General features: G+C 34.4%; 2 protein-coding genes across 4 annotated transcripts in view; one reads left to right on the top strand and one right to left on the bottom strand.

Annotated features, from left to right (window-relative positions):
* LOC106719996 (titin-like) lies at positions 1-22,194 on the top strand. Its single transcript, XM_014514531.2, has 26 exons — positions 1-238; positions 2,469-2,628; positions 2,887-3,052; positions 3,255-3,467; positions 3,781-3,911; positions 4,205-4,374; positions 4,625-4,765; positions 4,921-5,103; positions 5,206-5,369; positions 5,481-6,641; positions 6,718-6,930; positions 7,016-7,258; positions 7,342-8,146; positions 8,757-8,981; positions 9,057-9,180; positions 9,284-10,404; positions 10,490-10,626; positions 10,694-11,744; positions 11,972-12,088; positions 12,402-12,497; positions 13,402-19,066; positions 19,136-19,257; positions 19,741-19,880; positions 20,376-20,532; positions 21,045-21,147; positions 22,059-22,194. The coding sequence occupies exons 1-26, from the start codon at positions 148-150 to the stop codon at positions 22,117-22,119; spliced, it is 12,960 nt and encodes a 4,319-aa protein (XP_014370017.2). The 5' UTR covers positions 1-147; the 3' UTR covers positions 22,120-22,194.
* A 3,407-nt stretch (positions 22,195-25,601) lies between these two features.
* LOC106720021 (mucin-17) overlaps positions 25,602-27,586 on the bottom strand; it is an 81,123-nt gene continuing 79,138 nt past the window's right edge. For 2 of the 3 annotated variants that reach the window (XM_045683666.1, XM_045683667.1), the window contains one exon: positions 27,129-27,222. In XM_045683666.1, coding sequence (XP_045539622.1) covers positions 27,168-27,222 — 55 coding nt within the window. In that variant the 3' untranslated portion in view covers positions 27,129-27,167. Of the gene's footprint in view, positions 25,669-26,613; positions 26,692-26,953; positions 27,039-27,128; positions 27,223-27,586 lie in introns of those variants that run through there. The other variant, XM_045683669.1, reaches the window with a different exon arrangement.

The raw sequence follows: 27,586 nt of genomic DNA, 5'->3' as shown, positions 1-27,586 counted from the left end.
TAGTAAACAACAAAAAAATTCACTCGACAGGCCCAAATCATAGATTCAGAACTGACAGCGAAACTTCTCGGGCGAGGAGTTGCGGTGTCACCAGTTGTCACCGTTGAGCCTAGAAGACGGAAGTTCCACAAGGCTATCACCCTCAGCATGCCAGCTCCACGTCCTCATACACAGGGCATGACCAACCAGTACAGCACCTCCTCAGCCCCAACTCTTCGACTACTGTGCTCCATATCAGGTACGTTGTCTTACAATCTATTATTACCAATCATTACGGATATTGGAGACGAATATAGTCAGCGAATTAAAATCGCTTCTCACTTAGAATAGTACAGCAAATTGTTTTGAACTTAACTGCATTAGTTGAAATGGGTAGGAAATAAACGTTCTCAACTGTACCAAATGATCTTATTTGTTGATTACAGTTTCATTTCCAATATCTAAATGGTATTATTTAAAGTGTTGCAATGGATTATGGCTTATATTCGTTGCTAAGATAGCTTGGCCAAAAGGTAAGTCAGCCTAAAGTAGGTAAAATGAAGCTTATAAATAGGCTTATATACTTTTTATGTATAACCTATATTCCATTACAACACGATGTAGAATAACAATTATTTCAAAGTCAACTCGTTTAACATATTACAATTTGGAAAGACATCATTGGTAGACGATAGTTTTCAAACATCTATAGTGTAATTATAGATTGGAAACATCTTTACGTATAGTAATTTATCTTATATCATAGTATCTTTTTTATCTTTTGTAAAGTATAGTGTAGTTGACAGACGTTTACGAATTTAGAAAGAAAAATCTCTAAATATATAGACAAAGGGATGAGCATGTCGATCAGATAATGTCTAGAGTAGTTATTCAGCCTGTAAAACAGTGATTTACTGAACAACGGAACATAAAATACACAAAGGAGATGTACGCTTATAGCAAATACACTGAGAGCTGGGCCGTGCCCCTGTGTGCGTTTTGTCGTGTCTAAATTGTCTTTGTTCTCGTGTGTTTGTGTGTGTTGCACGCTCACCGTGTATGGAACTATATTAATCGCGGCCCACGTATGGAACTCTCACCAACAGGGGTTTTTCGCAAACGATCTCTCGAAGGTAAAAAACATATATAGAATTTTCCATGTAAAGTTAAAGAAAGGGTTGAACTCGGTTTTAGTTACACGTTAAATATTCTTTCCTGTTTTGTTTTTATTAATTTCACAATTCATTTGTTTTAGATGTTTCAACGCGCTTTTTGTTTTTCGAATGTCATGTCTGAAAAGTTTTCTTTTTTCTTGTTATCGATTTTTTGAATGCTTTCTTTCCATTTCTCGCTTATCATACATTCTTCTTTTTTATGCACGGGCTGAATTTTTTACGCTTTATAATTCACCATCACACTGTAACATAAATAATGTAACGATTCTTGGGACATTTAACGCACTGTGATGTAACACTGGTAAATGTTGGTTTAAAAACAGATTTTGAAACAATCTTTTAGATCAATCGAATACTGGCACATTAAAAAACAAATCTATCACAGAACACGAATTTATCTTCTAGTTTAGGATATTATTTGCGGTGTACCATCGTTTTCATCATCACTTCATATTTCTGCGACAGACGTTCCTTAAAGTTATATTAATTTGCTTGTACTGTTCAAAGTTTATTTCCAAAACGGCCTATCAGTTCTATTCTTCACATCATCTTTTCATTTTACCTCTATATTATCTATGTCACCGATTAGGTCAGTCAGTACTTCAGTTTCATTATTTCAGTGAGTGTCCTTCGAGAGATCTGTTTTTTGGAAAAACCAGACCTGCAAATTATAATTTGTTGTTTATAATTCGTATATAAGTTTATATTCATTGTTTTTTTTATTAAAATATAGCACTTACTCTAAGATTATCAGGTAATAGTAACACTATATGCCACGTGTCACATTTCTTGTTAGTTAAATTTATAAAAAAATATTTTTTTTTCTCGTTTCCTTGTGTGATGTCTTTGCTTGTTGTGTGTTTGCTATAGGCCGTTTTGGAAACATAAGTTTTAATTTATTTAATTACTTTTGCAATATATTTTTATTTCTTTAATTCAATAACTGTCCACATTATGATTTGAATCAATTTGTTTATGTGTTCAATGTTTTATATATATATTATAAGATGGCAACCGAGCAAGCGGCCATCTAACACATTTATAACTATCCATTTCTGTCTTGAATACGACTAGTAGTATCGTAGTTAATTCCTTGTAAAGTAGATCGTAATTTTCAAATTTCAATTGTATTAAAATTTAATGACCAGCTTTCGGCATGCATAGAGAAGAAATTTTGTTGCAATTAAACCAGCAAAAGACTACAGACATCTTATAAATGCTTTGTTGACAAAATGGCAGTACTCGTAGTTATTAATTTGCATAGCTAATTAAGTAATTATTAGATCTGTTAGTTTGATATGAGGTATACTTCAGGTGGTACGAACCGCGCACATTGGGAGGATGTTACTGAGAACACACCCCTTACTTTTGTCAACGACTGCGTCTCCTTCACGACGACTGTCTCTGCAAGATATTGGTTGATCGATTGTCGTCATATTGAAGATGCTACTAAAATGGCTACTGAATTGTACAGGTAAGGAATGAAAAAAACTTTGACATAGAAAGTGTTGCAATTTTTTCACGGAAGATTTATAGTTCAAGTGATTTTAGATTATAAGAACTACTTAGTTTTATTAAGACTTCAATAATTTAGCTTACAGGTTGCATAAGATTTTCTTCTTAGCTGTTCTTCCTAGCTGTTTTCTTTGAATAATCAATAACAATTATTAAAGGCTAATACTCGAATTGAAAAAAAAAACAGCAAAGTTTAACGATATTCTATCATTTGTAGGGAGGCAATCCACGTACCGTTTATGGCACGTTTCGTGGTGTATGCAAAGCGCACTGACGAATGCCAGGCGCAGCTGAGGATGTTCTGCGTCACTGATGACAAGGAGGACAAGGCCTTGGAGAGGATTGAACGGTTCATACAAGTTGCTAAGAGTCGTGATGTTGAGGTAATCATGATTTTTGTGGAAAATATGGAATATTCTTTAAGGAAGTATGATATTTTATGACGGAAGGAAGGTTTCTAACATAAAACATAATAATTGAATTAATTAGATTTTTACTTGCGTTGTTAAGTCTGTGAAACATTTGCTTTAAACTGGCCAATGTATCAATTATTATAATTTTGTAACGCTATCTAAAATTTCTCAGGTCCATGAAGGTAAACCGGTATATTTGGAGTTTGGCGGGAACCTAGTCCCGGTTGCGAAGTCCGGCGAGCAGCTTTCGATACCGTTCCGCGCCTTCAGGGAGAATCGCGTTGCGTTCCCGGTGATGATCAAGACTCAGGACCTGGAGCCGATGTGCCGCTGCCAGTTCATGAGAGACCCCAAGGTTCCTAAAGGAGAACCTTCTCCAGCCCCGGTAATAATTAAAAATTAATGTAACACGTTTAAATCATGACATAAATGTCTTGATAACAGAACAACTCTAGCTTGATTGTCTCCTTCTATTAGAGTCTCTGACCGCTTTCTGTTTAACTCAGAGTCATTAAGACAGTCCCTTAAAGTGGATTTCTGATACAAAATATGTTAAAAAAAGAATGTTTATACCATTATTTATTTTAAATCTTTAAATCTATACTAAGGGTTGCTTAAATAACCATTAAATGATTATTGAGTGTGACAATTAGGTAATAAAATGATGCAGTTTCTATTTTCATGATGATAATTTCCAGATCGCAATCCTGAACATAATGGTGCCGGATGACATAGCGGTGGAGAGAACATCGCCCGTGCAGCATGACGCAGTACCGCGCCGCACAGAAGACCAGGAGCTCATCTGGCGACAGAGGCTGAGGGATCCTCGGTAACACAATGACATAGATTTTAGAACCGGCGACCAATTGTATATAAGTAATAAACCTTGCTATCAGATTCAGAATTCACTTCACTTATGACAATCTGCTGATAAACGAATCGCAAAAATAAGTCAAACAGCCTAAAAATTTCAATTTAAGCTAAGTTTTGTCAGACATCAACAGATAAAATGAGAGATAACAAAGGAAAAGACGTTAATCTTAAAGAAAACTCTAATCCAGTCAAGCGAAGCGAGTCAAGCTTTAGTTTATTCTTAAATCAAATGTAACATACTTGTTATAGATTGGAAGACATCTGCAACTTGCTGGGCAAAGACTGGGTAGCGCTGGCGTACGAGCTGGGCGTGAGTGTAGCGACAGTTAACCAGATACAGGCCAAGCGCATCACCGCCGCTGAACAGGCACAGCTTATGCTCAAGTTATGGAAGACGCAATCTGGAACTAAGGCTCTAGGTATTATATTCTAGGCAAATTAGACTAAATGTAAAATTATACATGAGTCATATTGTGACATAATGAAATTAATCCACACATTTTCCTAAACTGTAGAAAATCTGCAGTGCAAAGTGCATTTGGGGTATGTTAGCACATATGCTCATAGTTTTTAAATTATGCTTATTACCTTGGATTATCGGTAACGATCATGGGAACAACAGTATGACAAAATAATAAGTTAAATAATAAATCAATCTGTAATTTGCAGATAATTCTTTAGAATTAGCACTATGCCGTATCGGCAGAGACGATATTATCGCATCTCAGTCAGATGACAGCAATGAGAGACGTATCCAACGCAACATCTATCAAGAAAGACAAGAATCTGAAGAAATCGAAGCCTATAAAGGTATTTTGGGATATATATATATGTTATTTCAAAAACTAGTATAGCATAGTAAAACATATAGAACATAAGAGTTTTATGATTTTCAATAATTCTTAAATTTGAAAATGAACCCATACATTTTTCTATTTGCTAAACATATTCTCTATGTGCCGTAGCTGAAGAGGACAACAAAGTAAAAGAAAGGATTTATGACGACAACCAAATAGCAGAAGCGATGCGTCACGAATCTGAAGTGGACCAGGACGAAGCTAAATATTCACCTGAAGAGAAATCTATTGTAGATAAGAGTGAAGTGGAGAGAACTCCCACACCCAGCGAGGAAAGCGAAGAAGATGAAGGTAAGATATAATTTATTACTGTATTTTTTAATATGTCTGATGTAACAGCATACTAAGATAATTCTACAAATGTAGGTAAATTAAACATGACTTGAATTACAGATGTGAAACGAAGCGTAGCTGAAAGGAAAGAACAAATTACGAAAAAACTCAGTTCAAGCAAAATACCAGCTTCGAAACAAAAGAAAGAAATCCGCGAAGAAATTATCGAGATTAAGACTCAAATAAAACCGGACATTAAGAAATTCCACGATATCGAGCAGCAGGTTTGATGATATTTTAAATATTTGTAAAACAAATCCTGAGTCTTTATATACGAGTATTTAATTTTAAACTAATTTTGTTTGGACTGATTAATATAAAATACTTGATTGCAGGTAAAAGATAAAGAACCGAAAACAGAACGAACACGTTCAAAAACATCACCCGAAACTGTGGAAGAACAAAAAGATTTCGAAGAGCCGAAAGAAAACGTTGAAACTAAAGTCGAAGAAATAAAAGTTGAGCGTCATGTAGAACAATTTAGGAAATTCGATCCTTCGTCACCAGCCAAGCCAACACCTAAACATTTACAAAGACATATGAGAAACGAATCCATGAGGTTCCCATCTGGAGATTTTTCCAACGTTGCCATCACCCCGAGAAAATCTATTACTGTTGAGACAGTAGAGACGAAACAAATAGTTGACATAAAAACTGACTCATTTTCAAAAGAAGAAATTTCCCAAAAGGAGTTAGATAGTGCGAGAGTCGAAGAAAAATTAGATGACGGTGATAAATCGCCAGAACTTGTTATGGATACTGAGAAAGACGTGGCGGAAGCTACATTAAGGGATAAAATTAGTTCATTTGAGTCCAAAATTTCCAAGGAACCATCGATTGACACCACGAAAACTATTAAACTTACAAAGGAAGCTTTGAAAAAACATACCCTTGAGCAAGATCAAAGCATAGAATATACTCAAGAATTCGTTAGGGAACAATCAAAGCAGATATCGAGTACTGATATTCGCGAAAATGTTATTCAAAAAGTAGTATTTGAATCTGAGAGGCATGTCGAGACAGTCAAGTCGGTAAAAGAAACAATACAACAGTTCGACACGAGAACAAAACAAGAAGAAAAAATTACACCGTTCCCAAAAACCATGAGAACTGATTCGACACTGGTGCAGGTTTCATCTGAGGAAGACAGCGAGTTCCTAAAGAAGTCCACTGATTCAGAAACGGAGACTGAATCACAAACTACAGTTAAAGTAGAAAAAGACAAACTGAAGTCAAAAGTTAGTGCTGGAAAACTTTTTTATGATGATGGAAATCTTGACATGAGGGGTAAAATTGAAACAAAACCTGAAAAAGACCATGACAAAGATGATCAACATAAGAAAGATGACGATGATAAAAAAGGTGGTGACAGGATAGTAATTTCAGAGATGAAGCTGGAAAAACAATTAACTCAAGAATTAAGGAGTAAAGTTAGTGAAGAAGATATCACAGAAGACATAGAACAAAAAGATGTTTCTGTTAAACAAACAGAAAAGGTGAGTATTGATTTAATTACGTTCTTTTAACATGTTGTCCTTGCTTTAATGTACATATTTGGTTTATTTTTTTTAGGTGGATACTCAACAGTCCACAGCAAGCACGAAATCTGATATAACTAGGTATACTAAGACGGATTCAACTGGTTCAGACTTACATGATTCTATAGCACGCAAGATTTCTCAAGATTCTCCTGTACAATCCACTATAGATAAAGTAGATTCCTTAGCAGATCTACAACAGAGTACTGAAAAAGACGTCAGTTTTATATCGCATACAGAATCAAAGGTCAGTTACAATTTTGACTAGTTAAAAAAAGTTAATTTACTAAAAGAGCTTACTCAATTTTTCATTGTTGACCTTTTAATTTCAGGCATTATCGAAACATAGAAGCGATTCATTGGACGAAGCGTCACAGTTTTCTGATTTAGAAGACCAAGTCGGGATAAGTCCTGCACACCGACCAGTGCATGATAAAGAAATGACGATCTCTTCGAAAATGGAAGAAAAGATTTCAACAATCACTGAAACTGATATTGATGAAACAAGAATTAAAGAAGAAGTTCTTAAGGTTGTAAAAACGGAGCCGGAAACAATCCTTGAAGACACTGAAAAGGTACTTCATTTTGATCCCAGTCTTTAATGAATGCAGCTGCTGGAGTATTTATACTTCATTCTTAATACTTTCATATTTTTTAGAAATCGCCATCCAAGGAATTGCCAGTTATAAGTTCAAAAGCGCGTCAATTTATTGAAACAGTTCCGGAAGATGATTCCGTGCAAGAGTGTTTCTTCTCAAAACGCATTTATTCAGATTCCTTAGAGGATTCGGAACATACTGATTCTCGACGTCATTCAGAAGCAGAATCTCTGAAATCAGACCAATCAGATTTTAGGGCCAAAATTTCTTCATCTGATTTTGATGAACGGGCGGAGTACGAGGAAACTGCAGACTCGGGCAGCGGTTTTGGAGATGAGAAATTCGAAGAAAGTATTGGATTTACAGCTATTAAAATAGATCCAAAGGCTTTACATAGGGATAGCAAAGATTCAGACTCTGACAAAGTTGAAGAAACTGAAGTAGTTTTTAAAAAGGTTGTTCCAAAACGTCATTCCAGAACTGAGTCTATTTCCATAACAAAGTTGAGTGATTTACAACTGGACATTGACGCACCAAAGCCTAAACAAGAATTTCAAATGGTTGTAACCGAAGCAGAAGAAATAGAAAAGTCGTTTGAAAAAGATGAAACGTCTGACAAAATTTCATCTGAAAGCAGTAGAGAAGTTGAAATATCTGACAGAAAATCATCGGAGGGTATTTCAGATAGAATATCTTCCGAAGACGCTGTTACTGATAAAAAGACTTCGTCTGAAGAAGAAGCCGCAAAGGAAGGTCAACGGCTGTTGGAGCAGGAATCTGAAAAAGAATATAAGGAATCAATGACGAGTACCGATATAGTAGAATATAGAACACACGTTCAAAAAGAAGAAATAGTGGATAAAGGTAAGGTTTAAATAATTTTTTTAAACTAATAACAGAAGACGACGAGACGAGATAAAGAATTGTAACAGTATTAATGTTTTCAAAAATAAACTTAAATCATATATCATCGCTGAACTGTAATAATCTCTCAATATTACCTACATATATAACTTTGTCATTCCTGTCAATTTAGATTCTTTTCTATAGTTGTGTTAAGATTTATTTGTTTTATATTAATCCTATATTCTGTATCTATATTACGTATTAACCCGCAAGCCTGTATGTTATATCTACTTCTTTTTTTATTTTTCTCATTGTAAGTGAAACATTGTGTTTTTTTATGAGAAATAAAGATCTTTAAACCTAAGACAATTACCATTATGATAAATTGTTAATACTGTTGCAAATTCAATTAATATGATGAGAAAGTGTACAAGTAATGTATTTATAAAAATAGACAGTTAATCTTAATAATAATTCGGTATTGAAGTTGCCACAAGTTTATTATGGATAAGAAACTTGAAAGTTGTTCATTTCTCGCACAGTGTAAAGCTTCTTCCGGTTCTGTTTAAGATCTTGTGATTACTAACAGAACATTAGAAAATTAAAACATATCTATATTTTATTTTAGTTGCAGTGGCAGATAAGCGACAATCTGTTACATCGGCGGGATCAGGTTCCATCGGCGAATTACGCTTAGATGAAAAGAGACTCTCTGATGCCCAAAGTCTCACAGAATCAAGAGATTATACATTTGAAGAATCTGAGGACGATATAGCAACACAAGGAACGCACGTTGATATACCCAAAGAAAAGTCTGATCAAAAAGAATACGATTTGAAAGTTGAATCTCCTGGTATATATCGCAAATAAACAGTTAATTTGTAACACTAACAAATTATTTACTATTATATTTTTTGTTTCATTTCAGTTAAATTAAGCGAACCAACAAAACCTGCAAAGTTGACTCATGGCGACTCACTGGATGATGTTGAAGGTTTTCCTGAAGATCATACTGAATATATACATAAGTTACCACATATTTCAGAATCGGGGTAAGACTTAGAAATATTAAAAGTATTTATAAAGTAGTAGTAGTAGTAAGAAGTAGTATTTTAGGTCACGGAACCTTTATTTTACCGTATTTTTAAATTTCAGGTTACCATCCGACAAACATTTAGTGCAAGATTTTCTTAATAATGAGCGAGAAGCACAATTAAAATGCGAAGCTACCGTAATGGCTACAACAATAACCAAAACTGTTGAACCACGTGAAAAAGATATTATATCTGACCAATCAGTAAAAGAGTCAGCACCTATAACTTCATCACAAATAATAGATGTTACAACACAACCAAAAATAACGACATCGATTACAAAACAATCAGAAACAAAAACAACTGTGAGTGACAGCAAATTCGATGTGAGCAAAATAAGGACCGATACACTTGGGAAGTTTGAAATATTAAGTGAAAGCAAAGATATCAAATACGAAAAAGAGTTATCTACAGAGGAATCAAGTTTAGAGGATAAAACAGACACTTCTAAAGAAAAAGAGAAATCTATAATCGAAGATTTGTCGCAGAAAAGTAGCGTAATATCTGCTACTAGAAGTCCTATCATAGACAAAGATATCAAAACAATAACCAAAGAAATTGTAGAGAGCGAAAAGCGATCCTACGATGCAAAAGTACCACAAAAAGAAGAAAGACGACATTCTTGTATTAGTCCCGCGATTTCGCTGGAAAGAATAGCAGAGTCAGAAATTGAAATGGAAGAAGAATTACCGAAACCAATTCAATCAACAGGTGAAGGGACTAGCATAGAGAAGGAAGATTCTGATAAAACAGGGATAAAGAAATCTGATTCAGCGATGAAACAAATGGCAGACAATATAGAAATTATAATTAAGCAAGCTTCTGAAGATATCGATATTTCAGTGGAAGAACCATATATTGTTCAGGTTGACACCGAAAAACCTGAATTAGAAGATATAAGTGGAAAAGTCTCTGTAGACTCTATTATTGAAGAAGCTGTAACTACAGTCGAAGGATATCTAAAATCTACGGAAGAAACAGTAGAAAAAGTGAATACCGAAGATGCCCAAGTTTTAATAATGGATACTAAAATCAGTAAGGATCGCCCAACTTTAATGAAATCTTTGTCAAGAGATAGTGGAGAAATCGCGATTATACCAAAAAAGAAACAACCGCGAACATTCTCCGTGCAGAGTTCTCCGGAGGAAGTTGAGGAGCAAATATACACGGATTCTGAATCAGGTAATAGGTTTAAAAACGATTTCTATAATTATAATATATAATAAAAAATCAATATGCAATGAGTTTATTTAAACTTATGTTTTAGATATGGATAAGGCTAAAGTACTAGAAATAATAGAACCTAGTACCGAAGCAGACGGGAAAATTCCTACATCCAGTTTCGATACAAAGAAATTAAGAACCGATTCACTTGATGATGCAGATGATTTCCCGGAAAAAGAGGTAAGCAATTTTTTTTTATTTGAAATTAATGTTTTGCTTTAAGTCACTCAATTATATTTTTTTCCAGTCTGATTATTTTCTCGACGAAGATAAATGTTACGAACACATACCTGAATCAATAGATTTAGTTAAGAAGGAAGACGTTCAAATTGAATTTCCCGAAGCTAGCGCTTCAAGAACTTCTATGCAGGATACAGAAATGGAAAAATCGTCAGAAAAATTCGTTAAGAAAACTCATTTCGTTGACAGTCTATTGCGGTCTGAATTCGTATCTAAATCGACAACCGAATCATCTGTCACCACAGTTATTTCCACGTTGACCAAATCATCAGATGAAGATCAAAAATCAGTAGTTGAAGATGGAACATCTGCTGATTTCTCTAAAATGAGTGGAGCAGATTTAGTCAAAGACTCATCTAAAACATCTTTAGAAGCTAAAGAAGAATATAAGCTCGAAGAACAAGTAGATGAAAGAGTACTAACTCCTGATTTATCTAAAAAGTCTATTGACTTAACAAAAGATTATTCCAAGTCTTCAATGGATAGTAAGGATACTTCAAGAGATTTCGCAACAAATGAACTATCTAAAGATTCTACTGCTGACCTGTCTAAGGATTTCTCTAAAGCATCAATAGATAGCGTTAAAGAATCGTCTAAGTCGATTGATGAAAAAACATTTTCCGAGGACCATTCGTCATTTGATGTGTCTAAAACATTAGCCTCGGATATTTCTGAAGGTATTACAATAAGTAAGGAATTTTTAGAAGAAGAGAGATCAGTGTCAAAGATTATAAAGGTATCAACCAGTTCTTCCCAAGGAACGTCATTTATGACGGAAAGTAAATTATTAAGCGAACAGGACTCTTTTGGTAAAACAATAACATTAGATAAAATCGATGTAGTGCAAGGTACTGCACAAGATAAAGACGATCAACAACAAATAGATGAGAAAGAAATCCAAAAGGCAGTGGAGAAAGACGAATCAGGAAAAACTGATGAAGATATAAGCAAGGTCGATACATCCGATATGAAAGAACTTAACAGAAGATGTTCTAATCTATTAGAAGATATATCATCAGGCGCTTTGATAAGAATAGATTCCAGTCACGTTACACACGGTAAGTTGATATACACCTTAATTTTAGGATTCATATTTACTCGAATTTTCTTTTTTTTAGTATTCATATTTTCTAACGCACCTATAAATAAGACATTTTATGTATTATGTCGATTAGTTTAAATTGTATAAGTACTTTTAACCTCTTTTTTATATTATACAAGAGATACTCAAATTATAAACTTATAAGACTTTCTGGGTATTTATATAATTGAGTATATTTTACAGATCTAGCATCAAAGTTCTCGAAAACTCCACCTCCATCTCCAGTCGATTTAATTTTAAAAGATAGAACTAAGTCAGATGACAGTACTGGCGACAAGCAACCCGGAATGCATCTAAAAGGTAATCTATCATACACTGGTATTATACCAAACAAATGCATAGTTCTCGTATAGACAGTAATACATGAACACGCTAATGTATTTCATAAATCACTTATTAGAATCATACTAACACGCTATAGTGCTGTCGACATTAACTTTTTCACCGAATTCAAAAGAAGGAGATTCTCAATTTGTCTATAAATGTGCACTTTTAAAACTTAACTGATAATCCAATTTAGATGAATCTTTTTTTTATTGTTAAATGTTTTATTGGAAAATAGTAGATTAATAAATTTATTATAAATGGTAATAAAATGTAATAAAACATTCAGGTTCCGACACTACGTTCTTGGACGCAAACAGACAATCACCACGAGCATCCTCGGCGGGAGATAGCTTATTTAGTGAAACAGAAGCACATCAAAGTGGTCAGTAAACTATCCCTAAAATCGTCTAAAAACCGTATTGGAATAAAACATTTTCTATAACATTAAAATATCAACGAATGTATTTATATATTATTTTTATAAATTAAATTGAAAATATATTCAAAATTTTGCCTACAACCATAACGCTCATAACTTATTAAGCTTCAGTAATGTAGTGGCAAGTAGAGTCATAGCGAAACTTTACTCATAGACTTACGTAAAAAGCCTTTTTTGCCACACTATTTGTTTTATGCTAAAAGCATGTCTTCATTAACACGTGAATTAAAGAAAAATAAAGTTACAAGAAAAGTAAACCTTGTAGGGTCAGTAAAGCTATTCGAGATAAACTCATGGAACTGTAAAACATTGTCTTTATTTGCAAATATCACAAAACTTTGCCAGAATTTATCAGCACAGTAAATTTTACTTTCTTTCTTGCGGAGCCCTTACGTTGCTTTAGGTAAGTGAACCTACAGCAGAAACACATCATCATTTGTTGTCGCTTTCAAATCTATAACTACCGTCACAATATCACTACGCCGTTTTTGTTTAAACGTTTTTTTATGATTCACTTTTGAGTAACGTTTCGCTTTGATCTCAACGTTTTTCTTCATTTAGTTTATCATATTATAACTTTCACATTAGCTTAGCACTCGTCTTTGCCTTCTCCATTATATTTGCGTAACCTGTATATGTATATCGCTTGCATTTACCATATTGCTCCAACGTTGGTGAAAGAAACTTTATGATATTTTTAACGTAAATATATGTTTATAAATATTTGTTAAGTTACCGAACCGTCTTCGAATTGACATTGTATATATTTAGGTTAAAAAGTAAATGTATGAGAAAAAAAACTAATTCTTATAAACAATTTACACACTGGCATTTTTTCTACTTGCAGGAATATTAACTGAAGCGTCGAAAGTACTAAGTGAAGCCGCCAGACCTAAATCTCCGATCAAACATCTCGCTGATAACTTATCCTTTGTGAATGTCGATCAACCGACAATAACAAGCGGTGCAGTAGAATTAGTCGATCGTACTATCGAAAAGAGTATGGACGTAATAGATCAAATAAAAAAGGAACAACTCGCCGTTAAAATGGAAGAAATGCATAAAATAATTCCAACGGAAAACTTTTACTCTACATCTGTAATTGAAACCTCAACATCATCTTCGTCTGTTCATAAAACTGTCGAAGGTGCGGAATTAAAATTCCAAAATATTGATCCTGGGGCTGTCATGTCTGATATGGTCACAAAACTTGGAGCAACACAGGAAGAATTCAGCACAATCTTAACTCAGAAAGAAACTGAAACAAGAAAAATATCCGGACAAGAGTTTTATTCGGAAACCAAGCATGTGTCTTCTTCCGATGATGATTCACTTGTAATTAAAACTGAAACTACCCATGAATTAAGAGGTCAAGAACATGAAGTAAAAGAAAAATCTATTGTGAAAAAAGAAGGCGATCAAACTGAAACTTCAGAAAAAAAGTTAGAAAAGGCACATGAAGCTTCTGCTAAAAGATCCGATGTAGAAACGAAAACTGTTTTTAAAAGCACAGATGATACCGATATTGTAAAAGTAGAGAGAGAATTTACCGAACAAGGTCTTTACACTGGTCGACAGACGAAATCGGAAGAAAAAATGACTGCTCTGAAAGATGAGACTGTTAAGAAAAAACAGGAAGTTAAAATTTCTGAAAGGGAAATGTCACATGAACAGTGGGGCAAGGAATATTTTACTGAACCAGGAGAATTAGAAGATATTCAGGAATCAGATGATAGATCGAAAATAGCTTTTGTTGACTCATCTTTAAAAATTGTTGAGAAAGATGAAGTTGTTTCAACCACAGAGATTTCTGAAAAGGGAAAAGTGGTAAGTTCGAAAGTCGAACACCATAGAGAAGAATCTGTAATTGAAAGTAAAGAACACGACGACCTCAGTTCTGATGCCTCTCATGCACCAAGTTTTAAAACTGACTCAGCCGATAAGAAAGACTCATCTGAAATGAGCCCAAGAAGTAAATCTAAGTCTTTCAAAAAAGATAACGAAGTGTACGAAGTAGACTTTATTAAAGAAATTAAAGTTTCAACGTCACCCATCAAAAGTTCATTTAGTCGAACAGGGAGTCAAGATACTCATTCTGAATCAGAAGTAGTACCTGATTTACCACACGATGATAAAACCGGAGAAACTCCCAAAAAGGAAAAGCCAAGTAAATCACCGATAAAGCTACAACAATATCAAATTCAAGATCAAGTATTAGAAGTATCTCTACACAAAACTGATTCGTTTGTTATGGGAGATACTGAACCAACGAGCGCTAAACAAGATATAGGTGAAAGTTCTATTGAAAGCCCTAAGAGTGACATTAAAATTGAAATCAAACCTACGGAAGTTTTAGAAAGTGAACAATTTGTTAAGTCTGTAAAAATGGATTTAATGCCAAATGTTATCGAAACAGAACGCACAGAATGGGAAGAATCGACTACCGTAACCAAAGATTTAATGATGAAGTCAAGTGAAAGCGTGGATACTGAATATATGATTAAATCACTTGAGTCCCATGATGGTGAAATTCTGCAAAAATCTATGGATTCTACTGTAAGTGCAGAAACATTACAACCATCTGAATTCTCAACCGAAGGAGATTCTGCGTATTTGACTGGGACAGATCAGAAAAAGGAGGAAATTAAGTTAGTTAAAGAAAAAAGTCTCGAAGACATTTGCAGTAGTGGATATGACACTGATCTCTCTTCTGCCGAGTTTCATGCACTGAAACTTGAAACAGAAAAGGTTGACTATGACACGTTGATGTCTGCTCAACCACTCACTGACTTATCAGTTTTGGAAAAAACTATAGATGAAGTCAAGCAGTCTCTTGAAGCAGCACAAGTCGAAATTATTAGCGAAAAAAGTGATGGGAGTAGTAAATATAAGCAATCGCCCTCTGAATTTCAATTCAAAATACTAATAAGTCCTGAGAGGCCTGATGTTATCACAGAAGAGCCTCACCACACCGAAGATTCATGTAAAGTTGTAACTGCTCTTGATAAGGAAGATAAATTATTAGACAGTCAAAAATCCGATAGCATCTCACATAAAGTGAGCTCTCAAGATGAGACTTTTCCGTCAGAAGAAGAAAAAGAAACTGTTCAGATAAAAGAATTTAGCCCACCACTTGATACTGGAGACTTGTCAATAAAATCGGATAGCGGTCCTCATTCAATTTTAGAAACTGAAAGTGAAATCGGATTTTCTGACCGCGACGGCTCTTCGAAAGGCAGTCCGGAAGTAAAATTGCGAGTTCACAAACATATAACAAGTAAATTGGGTGTGGTTGAAAGACGCTCAGCATCTGAAATTGAAGGATGGTCCAGCTCTGGCGAAAGTCACTATCAAAGTTTTGAACACTCGGAGAGTAGACCGTTATCTTCGGATATCGAGGTCATGTTAACGGCTCAGAGTGGTACTGAATTTGAAACTGCACTTACAAGTCATGACGTCTCTTCCCAATCACTCAGGACTTCAAAAGATTACTTTACAGCAGGAAGTTCGCTTGCTTCAAGAGACAGCATGAAAAGTCTAGACTCTGATGGGTCGAGTCACGTAGCGAGTATTGATATTTCGGATGCATCTGAAACTTTAGTTCCGTCAGCTAATGAACTTAAAGAAGAATTGATGGAAAGTAGTACCTATGTAGAACAATTTCTTCATGAAACAGAAAAAGAACAGGTTTTAAAAACAAAGGAATTAAGTGATGAGGATGTGTCAGGTGATGACGAGGAAAATAAAGTTGATGGTATTGAAACACTAGGCAAAATGAAAAGATCACATGAAATGCGGTTTCAACCAAAAGAAATGATTCCAGAACATTTTCCTCTAGATGGAACATCTGAAAGCGTTGAGCTTGAAGATTTTTCAATAAAGGATAAAGACGGGTCAGATACTACTATTTCTAGTCAACTAAAGACTGATGAAATTTTGTCTTCATCTATTTCTAAATTAGATATATCTTCGTCTATATCACAATCTGAAATAAACAAAGAAGAAGACTTGGAAGAACCAATGATTGTAAAAGAATCAACTACAAAAGACGAAGCAATACCTTTTGCTGTGACAAAGATCGATAAACCTCAAAGGGAGTTAGTAGATGTTGATAGTCAAATAATACCCGTAGGATCTTCAGAATTTGAGGAAATTGAGAAATTGGGGAGTATCAATTCACAAACAAAACACACTGACGATGTACTTATACCCCAAACTGTGATTCAAACAGTACAGAGTGTACCAATAGAAAAGGCTGACAAAATTGAAATCACAGAAGAGTGCGTAAAAAAGACTGTGCAAGATGTCAGTGTAGTACCTTTTCCTATTACGGAAAAGCCACCGAGTCAAAGAGAACTTGTTGACGTTGATGCTGAAATAATACCTGTTGGTACGAAGCAATACGATGAAATATCGAAATCAAAAAGCGATTCTTCAGTACCTAAAACAAAAGCAGAAAAATCTACAGTAATGCAATCTGAATGTCAATTGGAAAGCAAACAAAGCTCCACATCTAGCTTAAAAACACATGAACATATATCGACTCCACATACACCGTTGTCTGCGCCTAGCCAAAGTTCATTATCCACAGAAAATGGCCGAGAGTACGTCTTAGACGATATTTACGATATATCCGAAGCACCTGAATTGAAATCTGATTTCGCAACCGAAAGCAGTAGATCCGAATTAGTGGTTACAACAGAAGATAAAACATTACGAACTTACGAAAAGGAACAAGAATCGCCAACCAGTGATGAATTTGAAATGGTTGACAAACCAAGTGAAATGGATGATTTCGTGGTAATAGAAGAGGTAGCAAAGGAGGCTCAAGAAACAGATCCGGAGGGGAAAAGCGTTAAAATAGTCTCCCAAAAATATGTTAAAAGACATGACGTGGAAGTCGAGGAATACTTATCAAAAACTGCAAAGAAACAAGACAGCAGCAGTGCTTCTGGTTCTTTATCTGACGAGGAACTACTCCAATTTGAAATAGAGCAAAAGAAGCTGCAAGCGCAAGAATTAGCCGAAATCGAAGCCGGTAAACGTTGGATACAAATGCAGTTTGAAGGAGACCCAAGGTATGATTATGAACGAATACCCCTGGAAGATATTAAAGAAGAGGAAATGACCGATTTTGATGCTAGTAGGATTGGAAGTTTGAGTTCTCAGAAAGAATCTATTGGTAGTTACGGTAGTTTTAGAAATTCGTACGGAAGTTTATCAGAATCCGAAATGGCTTCACGAATAAGATTCAGAGTACGCGGAGAAAATGATGACATATCTATCAGTTCACTGCAAGAATTTGAGAACCTCGAAAGAGCTTTAATGGAGCAATATCAGCAACATTCATCGTCGTCTCAAGATTCCTTAAACGGATCTTTACCGCGGCGATATATTCTCAGTAGAAGTCAAGGTGATGATATATCCGTGTCGAGTCTTAAAGAATTTGAGGGTTTAGAATCTGCATGCTTGGAAGCTTTAAAAGCTGAAATTCTAGCTAAGCAGAAAGAAGCTTTGTTACAAGCCGATCCGAAGGTAGCCACTGGTAGCTTCTTAGAACAAGAGAAGCGTTCTTATAGCAGTAGTTCGGACAGTAGTCCACCTCTAAAAGGTGGAAGTCCGGGACAAAAATCTGGAAGCCCGTCTCAGAAAGGAGGAAGCCCGTCTCAAAAAATTGGTAGCTACGGTAGTCCATCACAACGTCTCTTAGCTGATTCAGCGGCAATTAGAAAGTTAATTGACCAACAATTAGCCCTAGAGCAAAGAATGCAAGAACAAGTCGTACCAAAAATTATAACTGTCAAAAAACATGACGACCGTGGCGCATTTTTCGTGCCGGAACCTGAACCTGAGACATCAAAAGATAAAACTGAAGAAATTGTAGAGGAATGTACCAAATCCTCAGCCTTTGTGTGCGCCGCTGCTCCGAGTGACGGGTCGGCGGAGTCGATACCTGGAGATTGCGAGGAGATGATGAAAATTTTAGACCAAGAGGAAAAAGCTAAACGTCAACAGAAGCAGCTTCAGGCTATTTCGAGAACGTTTTCGGAAAGCGGCGGCGTTATTGAAGTCGTACGAACAACAACAGTCATACAGCAAAGATTTGTCGATGGAAAAAAAGTATCAGAGACCGTTTCGAGTACTGATAACGAGGGCGCTGTTGACATTCCATCGAGATCTATGCATTATGATGACGGCTGCATGTCTTTAGGGTCAGAGATGTCATCGTCCTTGGCTTCTCAGCCTTCGGAAATGGACAGTTTAATGACTGTGATGGAAAAGCACTCCGGGGGGGAGACCGTAACTGTGACACATCAGACTATTATAACGTCTTCGGAGAAGCCGGAGGATTTAGAGTTTATGCGCGAAGGCAGCGGCATACGTGAGCTATCGCCCTCCTCCGGGAGGTCGGTGGCTCACAGCTCGTTCTCTGGCAAACAATTTACAGATCCTGCTAGCGGTTCCTGGAGCTGTCAAGATGAAGAGCTGAGTTCTTCTGGCAGTTTTAGCAGGTTAGCATTCAAGTAAAAAAGTAAAATAACTGGGAGAAGCCATGAGTTAAAAAATACTTTGATCCACAGAGCACGAGCAGACCTAATGCTGGGCAGCACTGACAGTCTGGAGGCGACAAGTTCTAACGCTACTCGAGCTACATTCAACTACGAGGTGGACACACCTATGACGGGCAGCCTCACTTCTGGAGGTAAGAACCGTTTGTAATACCATTCTTCATTCTGACATCATAAATAAATTGGCAACTAATTAAAAATATGCTTTAACAAAACTAACAATCGACTAATAAATTAATGCGTGTATAATTTAACTATTTAAATAAAAATATTTCATATTATATTAAATCATATTTTGTCTATTTATTATTTGAAATCAAAATTATGCTACCATCCTCGCTTATTATATAGTGAACGATTTTGTATCCAGAAAGTTCTACTCAGTATTGCAATGATGAAAAAAAATAAAGAAATAAATCGGTTCAGCAGTTAATAAGTTATTACGTTACGAACATCAAAATTATCATCTTTAATTTATTAATTTTTTCACAAAGTTGTGTTAAATTTCTGGATATAAAATTCTATATAATCATATATTTGATATAATCTATATTAACATATTGCTATCCCACCAAGCTTGATACTAATCATAGAGATAACAGCGGTACGCCCTCTAGGGTCCAACACTATGGTCTCGTCACTCGACACCATGGACCCCATCACCGCCGTGCAGGTGGAAAGTCTGGAATACCAGTCCAGCGAACAACATTCACATGATTATGAAGTACAAGAACCAGAAACCGAAACAGAGAAATTGGTAGGTACTTACTTCAACGTGTAGACACGTTTTTATTTAAGTCAATTTTACATCGAATTTTATAAATGATTACCTGTCGCCCATGACTTTGTCCACGCGGCATTAAAAAAAAGTAATAAGTAGTCTATATGTCCTCCAGACTGTGTTCTACATCTGTGCCAAATTTCATCAAGATCCTTTGAGCCTTTCCGGAGATACCTTCAAACTAATATCCATCCACATTAAACTAAACATTCGATAAGAAGTAAACTTTCCTAAATAGGCGGTAGTCATAAAAATATGGAATGTTTCGATTTTTTTAACATTTAATATAAATGTTTTTTATGACCAATAAAGGAAAACTAACATTCGTGGATCGAATATTAATTATTTCGAAATCGAGTAGTCGAATTAATCGGCAATATCATAAATGAAATATCCATCAACTTACCTCTGACCAAATTTTTATAGTAAACAACCCAAAACTGAACAAGTAATAATTATATTGTGTTTTAGGATTCAGACGGACGTATACCAAAGGCGAAGGAGCGTACAATAATGTTCGATAGTACTGACACATTGAGCGCAGTCAGCGCTGACAGCTCAGTGCGGGAAGCTACAGTTGAAGCACCAGCACCCACTTTTTATATCGGAGATACACCAATATTGAGAGGTGAGGTTCATACAACAGTTACCAACAGCCTAGACCCTAGAAACAATAACATGTGTCAATTAGGTGCCACAGCAGTAACTATAGTTGTAGTCCCCAACGTTTACTGACGTGGTGGGCTTAAGTCAAACTAAATGATGACCGCTCCCTAGGGCCATCCTGTCAATGTGAAAAACTGTCACAAGATTCTTATTGTACCTGTCTTTTATTTTTTCTTTTATAGCATTTTCTCTGTCTAAGTAGGTTTTATACACTTTGTGACAGAATTAACTGCGATATCAGCGCCTTTGTCACCGGCCAGATATCCTTGTTTAACTAAAATGGTGAATTTAATATTCTTTAATGATTTAATTAAAAATCTTTTAATATGTATTTCATTTGTTTATTAATCCTAATATTTTTTGTCTATAGTTCTGAATTTATTGCCTCTTAGAAAGAAGTAACTAAGCATTTCTTGATGTGTTCTTGACTTGCTTGAATTGTTTTATACTTGATATTATTTATTTTATTTGCAGGTGAGAAGAAAGAAGAGGAAGGTCCGTCGCAGTTGTCAGGCAGCTGCCCCGCGTCTCTACCACCGACTACTCATCCCTCACCACCTACACCCGCTCAGAGGAGGTACTTTGAACTTTTATAGTTCGTTTAGTCAGATTGCATAAGCTGGTAATAAGCTAAATTTTCAAATATACCTTCATTTTTGATTTTTTAAGGTTGTTTCAAAATTCTTATATTAGTGTCCGCGTCGTAAAACATATTGTTCGAGACACTAAGAAGGTATATTGTGTACTAAAATTCAGCTTATTATCAGCTCATTTCGCTAATTTGACTGAACTTAAGTCTTCTCATTCGAAATTGGCTTTTATTTCTTTAACTCTACGATATGTTTTCAATGTTTATGATCTTTCTTTATCGCTTCTTATTGATTTTTTGAGACTCGTCAAAGATATTATACGTTTAATTTTGAATCTGCTGAAATAAAAAAAAGAAAACTAAAGTAATGATTGTTATTGCAGCTGCTATTGTTTAAGTCACTCGCGAGACAAGACCGACAAATAGGTACACATTTATATAGTTAAAGCTTTTTATATATATTTTGCAATATATTTATGGATTTATACATTGCTTTTTTATCTTTTGGTCATGATTATGTTATCTGATTTTGTTATGGTTTCATTTGAATTGCTGATTGGTATACTATATAGCATGGAGAGAGTTTCGATTTGAATCAATTTATCTAAGTGGAAATTACGTTTAGAATTATATAGTTATTAAATATTTAAATATAAATTTGTTGCAATAATTTTGTTAAAATTAATTCAACTATTTTCCAGAAACAAAAAATCATGATGATCATATTTTTATAAATAAAAACAAAAAGATTTAATTACAATATTGATAGATAAAATTGAAATAACATTTTAAATTTCATTTAATTTTAATTAATAATTTAAAAGTAACTGCATAAACATAATTTCCACGGAATAATTGATTAATGTATATTTTTTTAATATTTAATATTTTCTTTTCAGATCTCTCACAATGATAGCCAAGTCTCCACTCTCAAGTCTCGATGAAATCGCTAAAAAATAAGCCTAACATTAGTTCCATGAAACGTAACTTTGCTATGACAATTTAAAAAAAAAAACAATTTTTTAGCTTAAGCGATCGCACGATGCGCTTATTTGACAAAACATTCAGACAACTAATAATTTTTTTTAGAATAAATATGAATACAAGACTCTTTTATAAGATCATAAAAAAAGTCCCAGTGCGACATTTATATAGCATAACTGTCAATATATTTTGCATATTAATGGTTGGTCTACCTAAAAAAAATTGAATTCACAGTAAAATTATAGCTACAAAAAAAAAAAAATTATGACAAAAATAATTCTGAACGCATCTTGAAACTTTGGAACATCACTAAATTTCCTATTTACATAAATAACAAAATCTAGACACTTTTCTACTGACAAACTTTGACATTGGTTAAATTGTTAAATAACGTTCGTTAGTTTACAATATAACCAATATATTGGATAGTATTTTTTGGTACTCATTTTGTAATGACGCGTCAATTTTTATAAGACGCTTGTCCATCGATCTTTTAAAGTTTTAGAAGCTTAGCTTTATAGTTAAAATGCCGCTTTTTCAGCAAAAGCATATTTTATAATAATGGCGAAGTCTTGAAATTTTGATATTGAGGATTTTCCGTTTTCCGTAGTGTAGATATATCATAATAAATCTACTTTAAAGGACGTCCTTAGTGGCCACTTATCGATTGAGTTTGTCAGAGATCGAAAATAGATAACTCTATATGGCTTTCTGTTTCGAGTTTTGCACAATTTCTGATATAAGTATAGTTATATATAGGAAGATACAAATGGATAACTTGATAGTAACAGCCAATTTTGATTACGGATTGTACAGTTTGCGATTTTTTATGTCTAACCGAACTTATGTCTTTAATTGGTCACTCAAAACTCAAAATCTTAACTAAAATGGGCACTCAGTGGCCATTTAATGGTTGAATGCGTCACTAAATATTAATTAGGTTACGGCATCTTTATGTTTGTATAATTATGCGTTTTGTAAAACACTTCACGGTTTTGATACTTGCTTATTTTTGGCGGTAAAAAAAATAGTGACTAAATAATTTTGATACAATTTCCGAAAAATGAATTTTTAACCATTTTTAATATGAACTGCGACTTTTCCTTTGTAATAATTAATTCCAAGTCTTAATATTTCCATTCTGTTTCCAATTATGACTTAATAAGGGATCGGCATTATAGCTTATAAAATCTAATAATAGGCTTTATCCATCCAAATAGTTGGTCGTAGAATTTAAAATAAGAACAAATAGGTTTTCAAGATGTGCTCACTTCCAAATGTGTAAAACATTTTTTAAAAATCAAGATGGCGGCATAGACCATGATGTCTGAGAGGGATAGAGTGATATAGAAAGCGGTTATTGTGGTTTGAGACTGAAGGAGAGATGACCTAGAAATGTAGTTTGGGAGTTAGGTAGACTATGAGAATCAGCGATTCGATCTTTAAAAGTGTAACATTTGCTAGTATATTTATATGATAGATTATGTTTTAACCATGAGTTTTCTTCTGCAAAAACAACTACATATGTCATCTTAGCTTTTTCTAGAAGAATGTTAAAGATGGCTATATGTTTTCGTAGGTGTGTTTCGGCAGTTGAATTCCGCGGTTAGTCGATGTGCTTTCTCGATGTTGGGCTCCGCTGCGCTGTATTAAGTTTCAGATTAGTTTAGTTGCTGTATTCAATTGTTTCACGTTGTATTTGTAATATTTCTAAATATTCTATCGATAAACTAAATTACTATTGAATATTTAATAAAAACGCTATGTCTCATATTTAAATTGTTGTTTAATTTAACCTCTTTTTCCAAAGGATAAAAAAGTATAGCTTCAATATACAGTCAAACCCTGGATAAGCGAAAGATCAGGATCGCTATATTTCTCTCGCTTATAGAGTTTTCTTCCTAACCTGACTTTCTCGCTTATGGAGGTTATCTGTGGAGACCGGAAAATGATTCTCGCTTACAGAGGTTTTTCGATTAACCAGTTCTTGTTTATCCAGGTTCACTAACAATCGTAAATTTTCACTTTTTTAGTAGAAATATCCTGCTATGAAGAGTCCAATAGAATACTAGAATTTAAGTAATAATAAAACATACAAATTTGTAATAAAAATTTAATTCACAAATAAATAAATAGGACTAAAAGCTTTACAGTGCTTCAAAACACTTAAATGTAATTTAATAAATTAAAAATAAATTACTTTTGTACACAGACTAAAAAATAAAATTATATTTAACAATAATTACCACTCTTGTTAAAATCTTTCTCGTTTAGATTAATTCTAAACAACGTTGGCACTAGATTTGCACATTTTTTAATTACACTAAAAATGATAGAAACGGATTTTTAAATCGGAGATAATGCAATTTAATCTTACTGAAGTATTTACGTTGTTTGTTAGTCACTAAAGCAGATCCTTATTGTAAATTTCTTATTCAACAAAAGAAACAGTACAAGTATCAATGTTTCCTAGTGAGAATTACGGTTAACGAACATTGCTTCACTCCTCGTTTATTCGACACCGCCTCGCCTCGTAATCGCCGCGGCGTTTACTTGCCGTTGCTCGCCGCTGCTGACATTTTGCTAACAAATCCCATCACGTCTTTATCCCGCTCCTTCGACATCGAGGCGGCGACGAGTAGATGACGCGGCGATTGCGAGACGAAGCGGTTCCTGGTGGACGAAGAGTTGATAAGTCGTGAACCCTTAGACGCAATTTTCACTAAATTACATAAAATTTTCATGTGAAGTTAATAGTTTTCGATTGAAAAAGGTTTTAGATTTTTTTTTCATTTTTAATTTATTTTAAACATCTATACAAAAAGTGGTTTTACAAAAGTTATCGTAAGACTAGTCTAAGTCATAAAATAAATGCATTTGAGCCTCTTTATTATACAATCAATTAATACAACTTTTATAGCGACGAAAACCAATAATCAATCCTAAAAAATGAATCGAAGGTTATTTTTTTAGTATTCAAAATTGAAAAAAAATAACATGAAATTATAATTTAAAATATCTTGGAAAATCAAAAAATGGTTTGAAATCAATTATTGGATTTTGCCGTTAACCAATTTCTTCTCTATAATATGTATAAATAAATAACTTACGTTGAATTAACAAGATAAAGTTGATGTATGAAAACTCTTCAAATAAGAAATCGTACAAGAATACTAAAAGAACTAATAAAATTAAAAATGATTTCTTGTTCAAATTATTTTCACACATTTATTTAAAACTTAAATGTATTCTTAAATTATTATGGCATTCATACACTTTATTTTTGTTATTGTAAAGCAAATAGACGAAAAAAAAAACATATTAAATAATCAAATAAATAATTAATAAATGCATAAATAATCATTTAGGTGGTAAATAATTCCTTAAAAAGCATATTTGTACAGTTTCTTTTTTCTATTATTCTCATATAATCCAATTTGCCATGTCTTTTTAAAAAAAAATACTTATTAATATTTTCAATGTTCTTCATCTTCACAACGAATCAAACTCCGAAACGTCACTGGTCTAAAATCAATCAAAAAAACAACACGTTAAAATTTACATCAATGGCTCATCTATTATTATACAAATACGCCTCAGAGATGTACATTTTATGGCAAACATTGTTTCTTAATTACATACTGAAATGTCCATTGCGTTAAATGTTCACTAAATTAAACCAAACTCCCTTAAAAAGTCAATAATTGTATTGTTTCTAGCATAAAATCAGATTCGCTGTAATCTATAAAAAATTAATGAACTAAGTTAAAAATAATAGAAAACAAAAATACATTAATCATTACTAAAATTAGTTTTAGATCGAAGGACCAACATGTACATCCTAAATCGGCCCCGGATAGGGGACTGACTGCGGATATACAGAACAACTCGCACGGGAGGTGCACCGGCAATAATCAACGGTGCACCCCCAATGCGGAGCGCGAGGAAATAAAACCACCTAATGCTGGTAACGGAAGAGGTTTATTTGATGTGTATTTCGCCTTATATATGTTCTTAGATGCCTGACCAAGCATGAGCATTTACACGATCTTCATAGGTGTGTGTGTGTGTTACGTGCGCCCCAATCTTTTAGACTTCCTGCTACATATCACGTATGCTCTACATATTTTTATCGTTGCTGTGGAATCTTCCGTTACTATGGGCAGGCTCTGCTCTAGCCATGGTCGTTGATACGAACAGGTATCATACTAATCAATTGCATCAAATACAGTCGAACCATGATAAGCGAGAAACTTCTATAAGCGAGAGTCATTGTTTGGTCATGACGAACGGCCTCCATAAGTGAGAAACTCGGGTTGGAGAGTAAACTCTTTAAGCGAGAAACATATTGCGGTTCCTTGTACTCCCGTTTATCCAGGTTTGACTGTATTAATATGATAGGATTGTTAGATTAAAATATTACAAAATAAGTAAGATTGAGAGTGTGAGAAAGAGATGTGCAATACCCACAAGGTCAGGTTTATAGAGGTGGACGTGCGGTAAGAGGAAGGTGGAGCCCAGGTCTCGCTCCGCCATCGTGTTGGCCTCCTGCATTCAATTTGGGAAAAGAACATGGAAACTTCATTACATGAAAGTGCACAAAATATTTCAGTTTAATTAATTTTAAATTGAAGTTAAAAAAATGTTTGACAGCTTTTAAATTAAAGTGCAATTTGTACCGTCATGCATAAATTTTATTTAGCTCTCCAAACTAGACATATTGGACCTGTCATGTCTAAACCAAGAGTTACTCTTCTATGTCATGCATACTCATGCGACTAAATTAATAATATCGCATGCTTGTGCAAACCTGATGTGTTAATCTTGTGGAGGATGCAGCTCTGCCAGTGCTTGCTGGCAGTGTGCCGCCCACCGACCTCGCCTCCGACAACGTTCTGAAATTGTTAACAAATCAAGTAACCAAAGCTTATCTGTAAACTTTCCTACAGGCAGTTTACATTACACCGTTTTTGGCCTTAGAAACCTACTGTTAGTGTTTAAATACAGATCAATTGTGTCAATACTTACAATTCTCCAATTCTTCTTTCAGCGTCCGTCCATTCTGATAAGTCTTCTTGACTAAATATTAAAAAAAATAAGTAAGTACTCACTAAATGTAAACTTAATTTAAACTACAGAAGACTGAAAAGCTACATAATTACATAAATATTAAAAAAAAAATTTACACACTACAAAAAAAATATCAATAGGGAAATCCAAATATATTATACAGTCGAACCTTGATAAGCGAGAAACTTCTATAAGCGAGAGTCGTTTTTCTGTCCTGACGCACTACCTCTATAAGCGAGAAACTCGGGTTAGAAAGAAAAATCTATAACCGGTAAAAATATCACGGTCTCTTAGACTCTCGCTTATCCAGGTTCAACTTTATTTCTATCCATACATACATACATACCGGCAAACCTCGCTGAAAGACGCATTA

The sequence above is a fragment of the Papilio machaon genome, chromosome 23 (assembly GCF_912999745.1).
Source record: "Papilio machaon chromosome 23, ilPapMach1.1, whole genome shotgun sequence".
NCBI lineage: Eukaryota > Metazoa > Arthropoda > Insecta > Lepidoptera > Papilionidae > Papilio > Papilio machaon.
Note: the sequence above shows the minus strand (reverse complement) of the source record. Positions and strands in the feature narration are given on the sequence as shown.

What these genes read in the sequence shown, in the direction of transcription:
- LOC106719996 (XM_014514531.2), top strand. Translation starts at nt 148, where the DNA reads ATGCCAGCTCCACGTCCTCATACACAGGGCATGACCAACCAGTACAGC. An exon ending in TTTGAAAGTTGAATCTCCTG is followed by an intron (nt 8,982 to 9,056) that starts GTATATATCGCA and finishes GTTTCATTTCAG; the next exon opens with TTAAATTAAGCGAACCAACA. An exon ending in ATACACGGATTCTGAATCAG is followed by an intron (nt 10,405 to 10,489) that starts GTAATAGGTTTA and finishes CTTATGTTTTAG; the next exon opens with ATATGGATAAGGCTAAAGTA.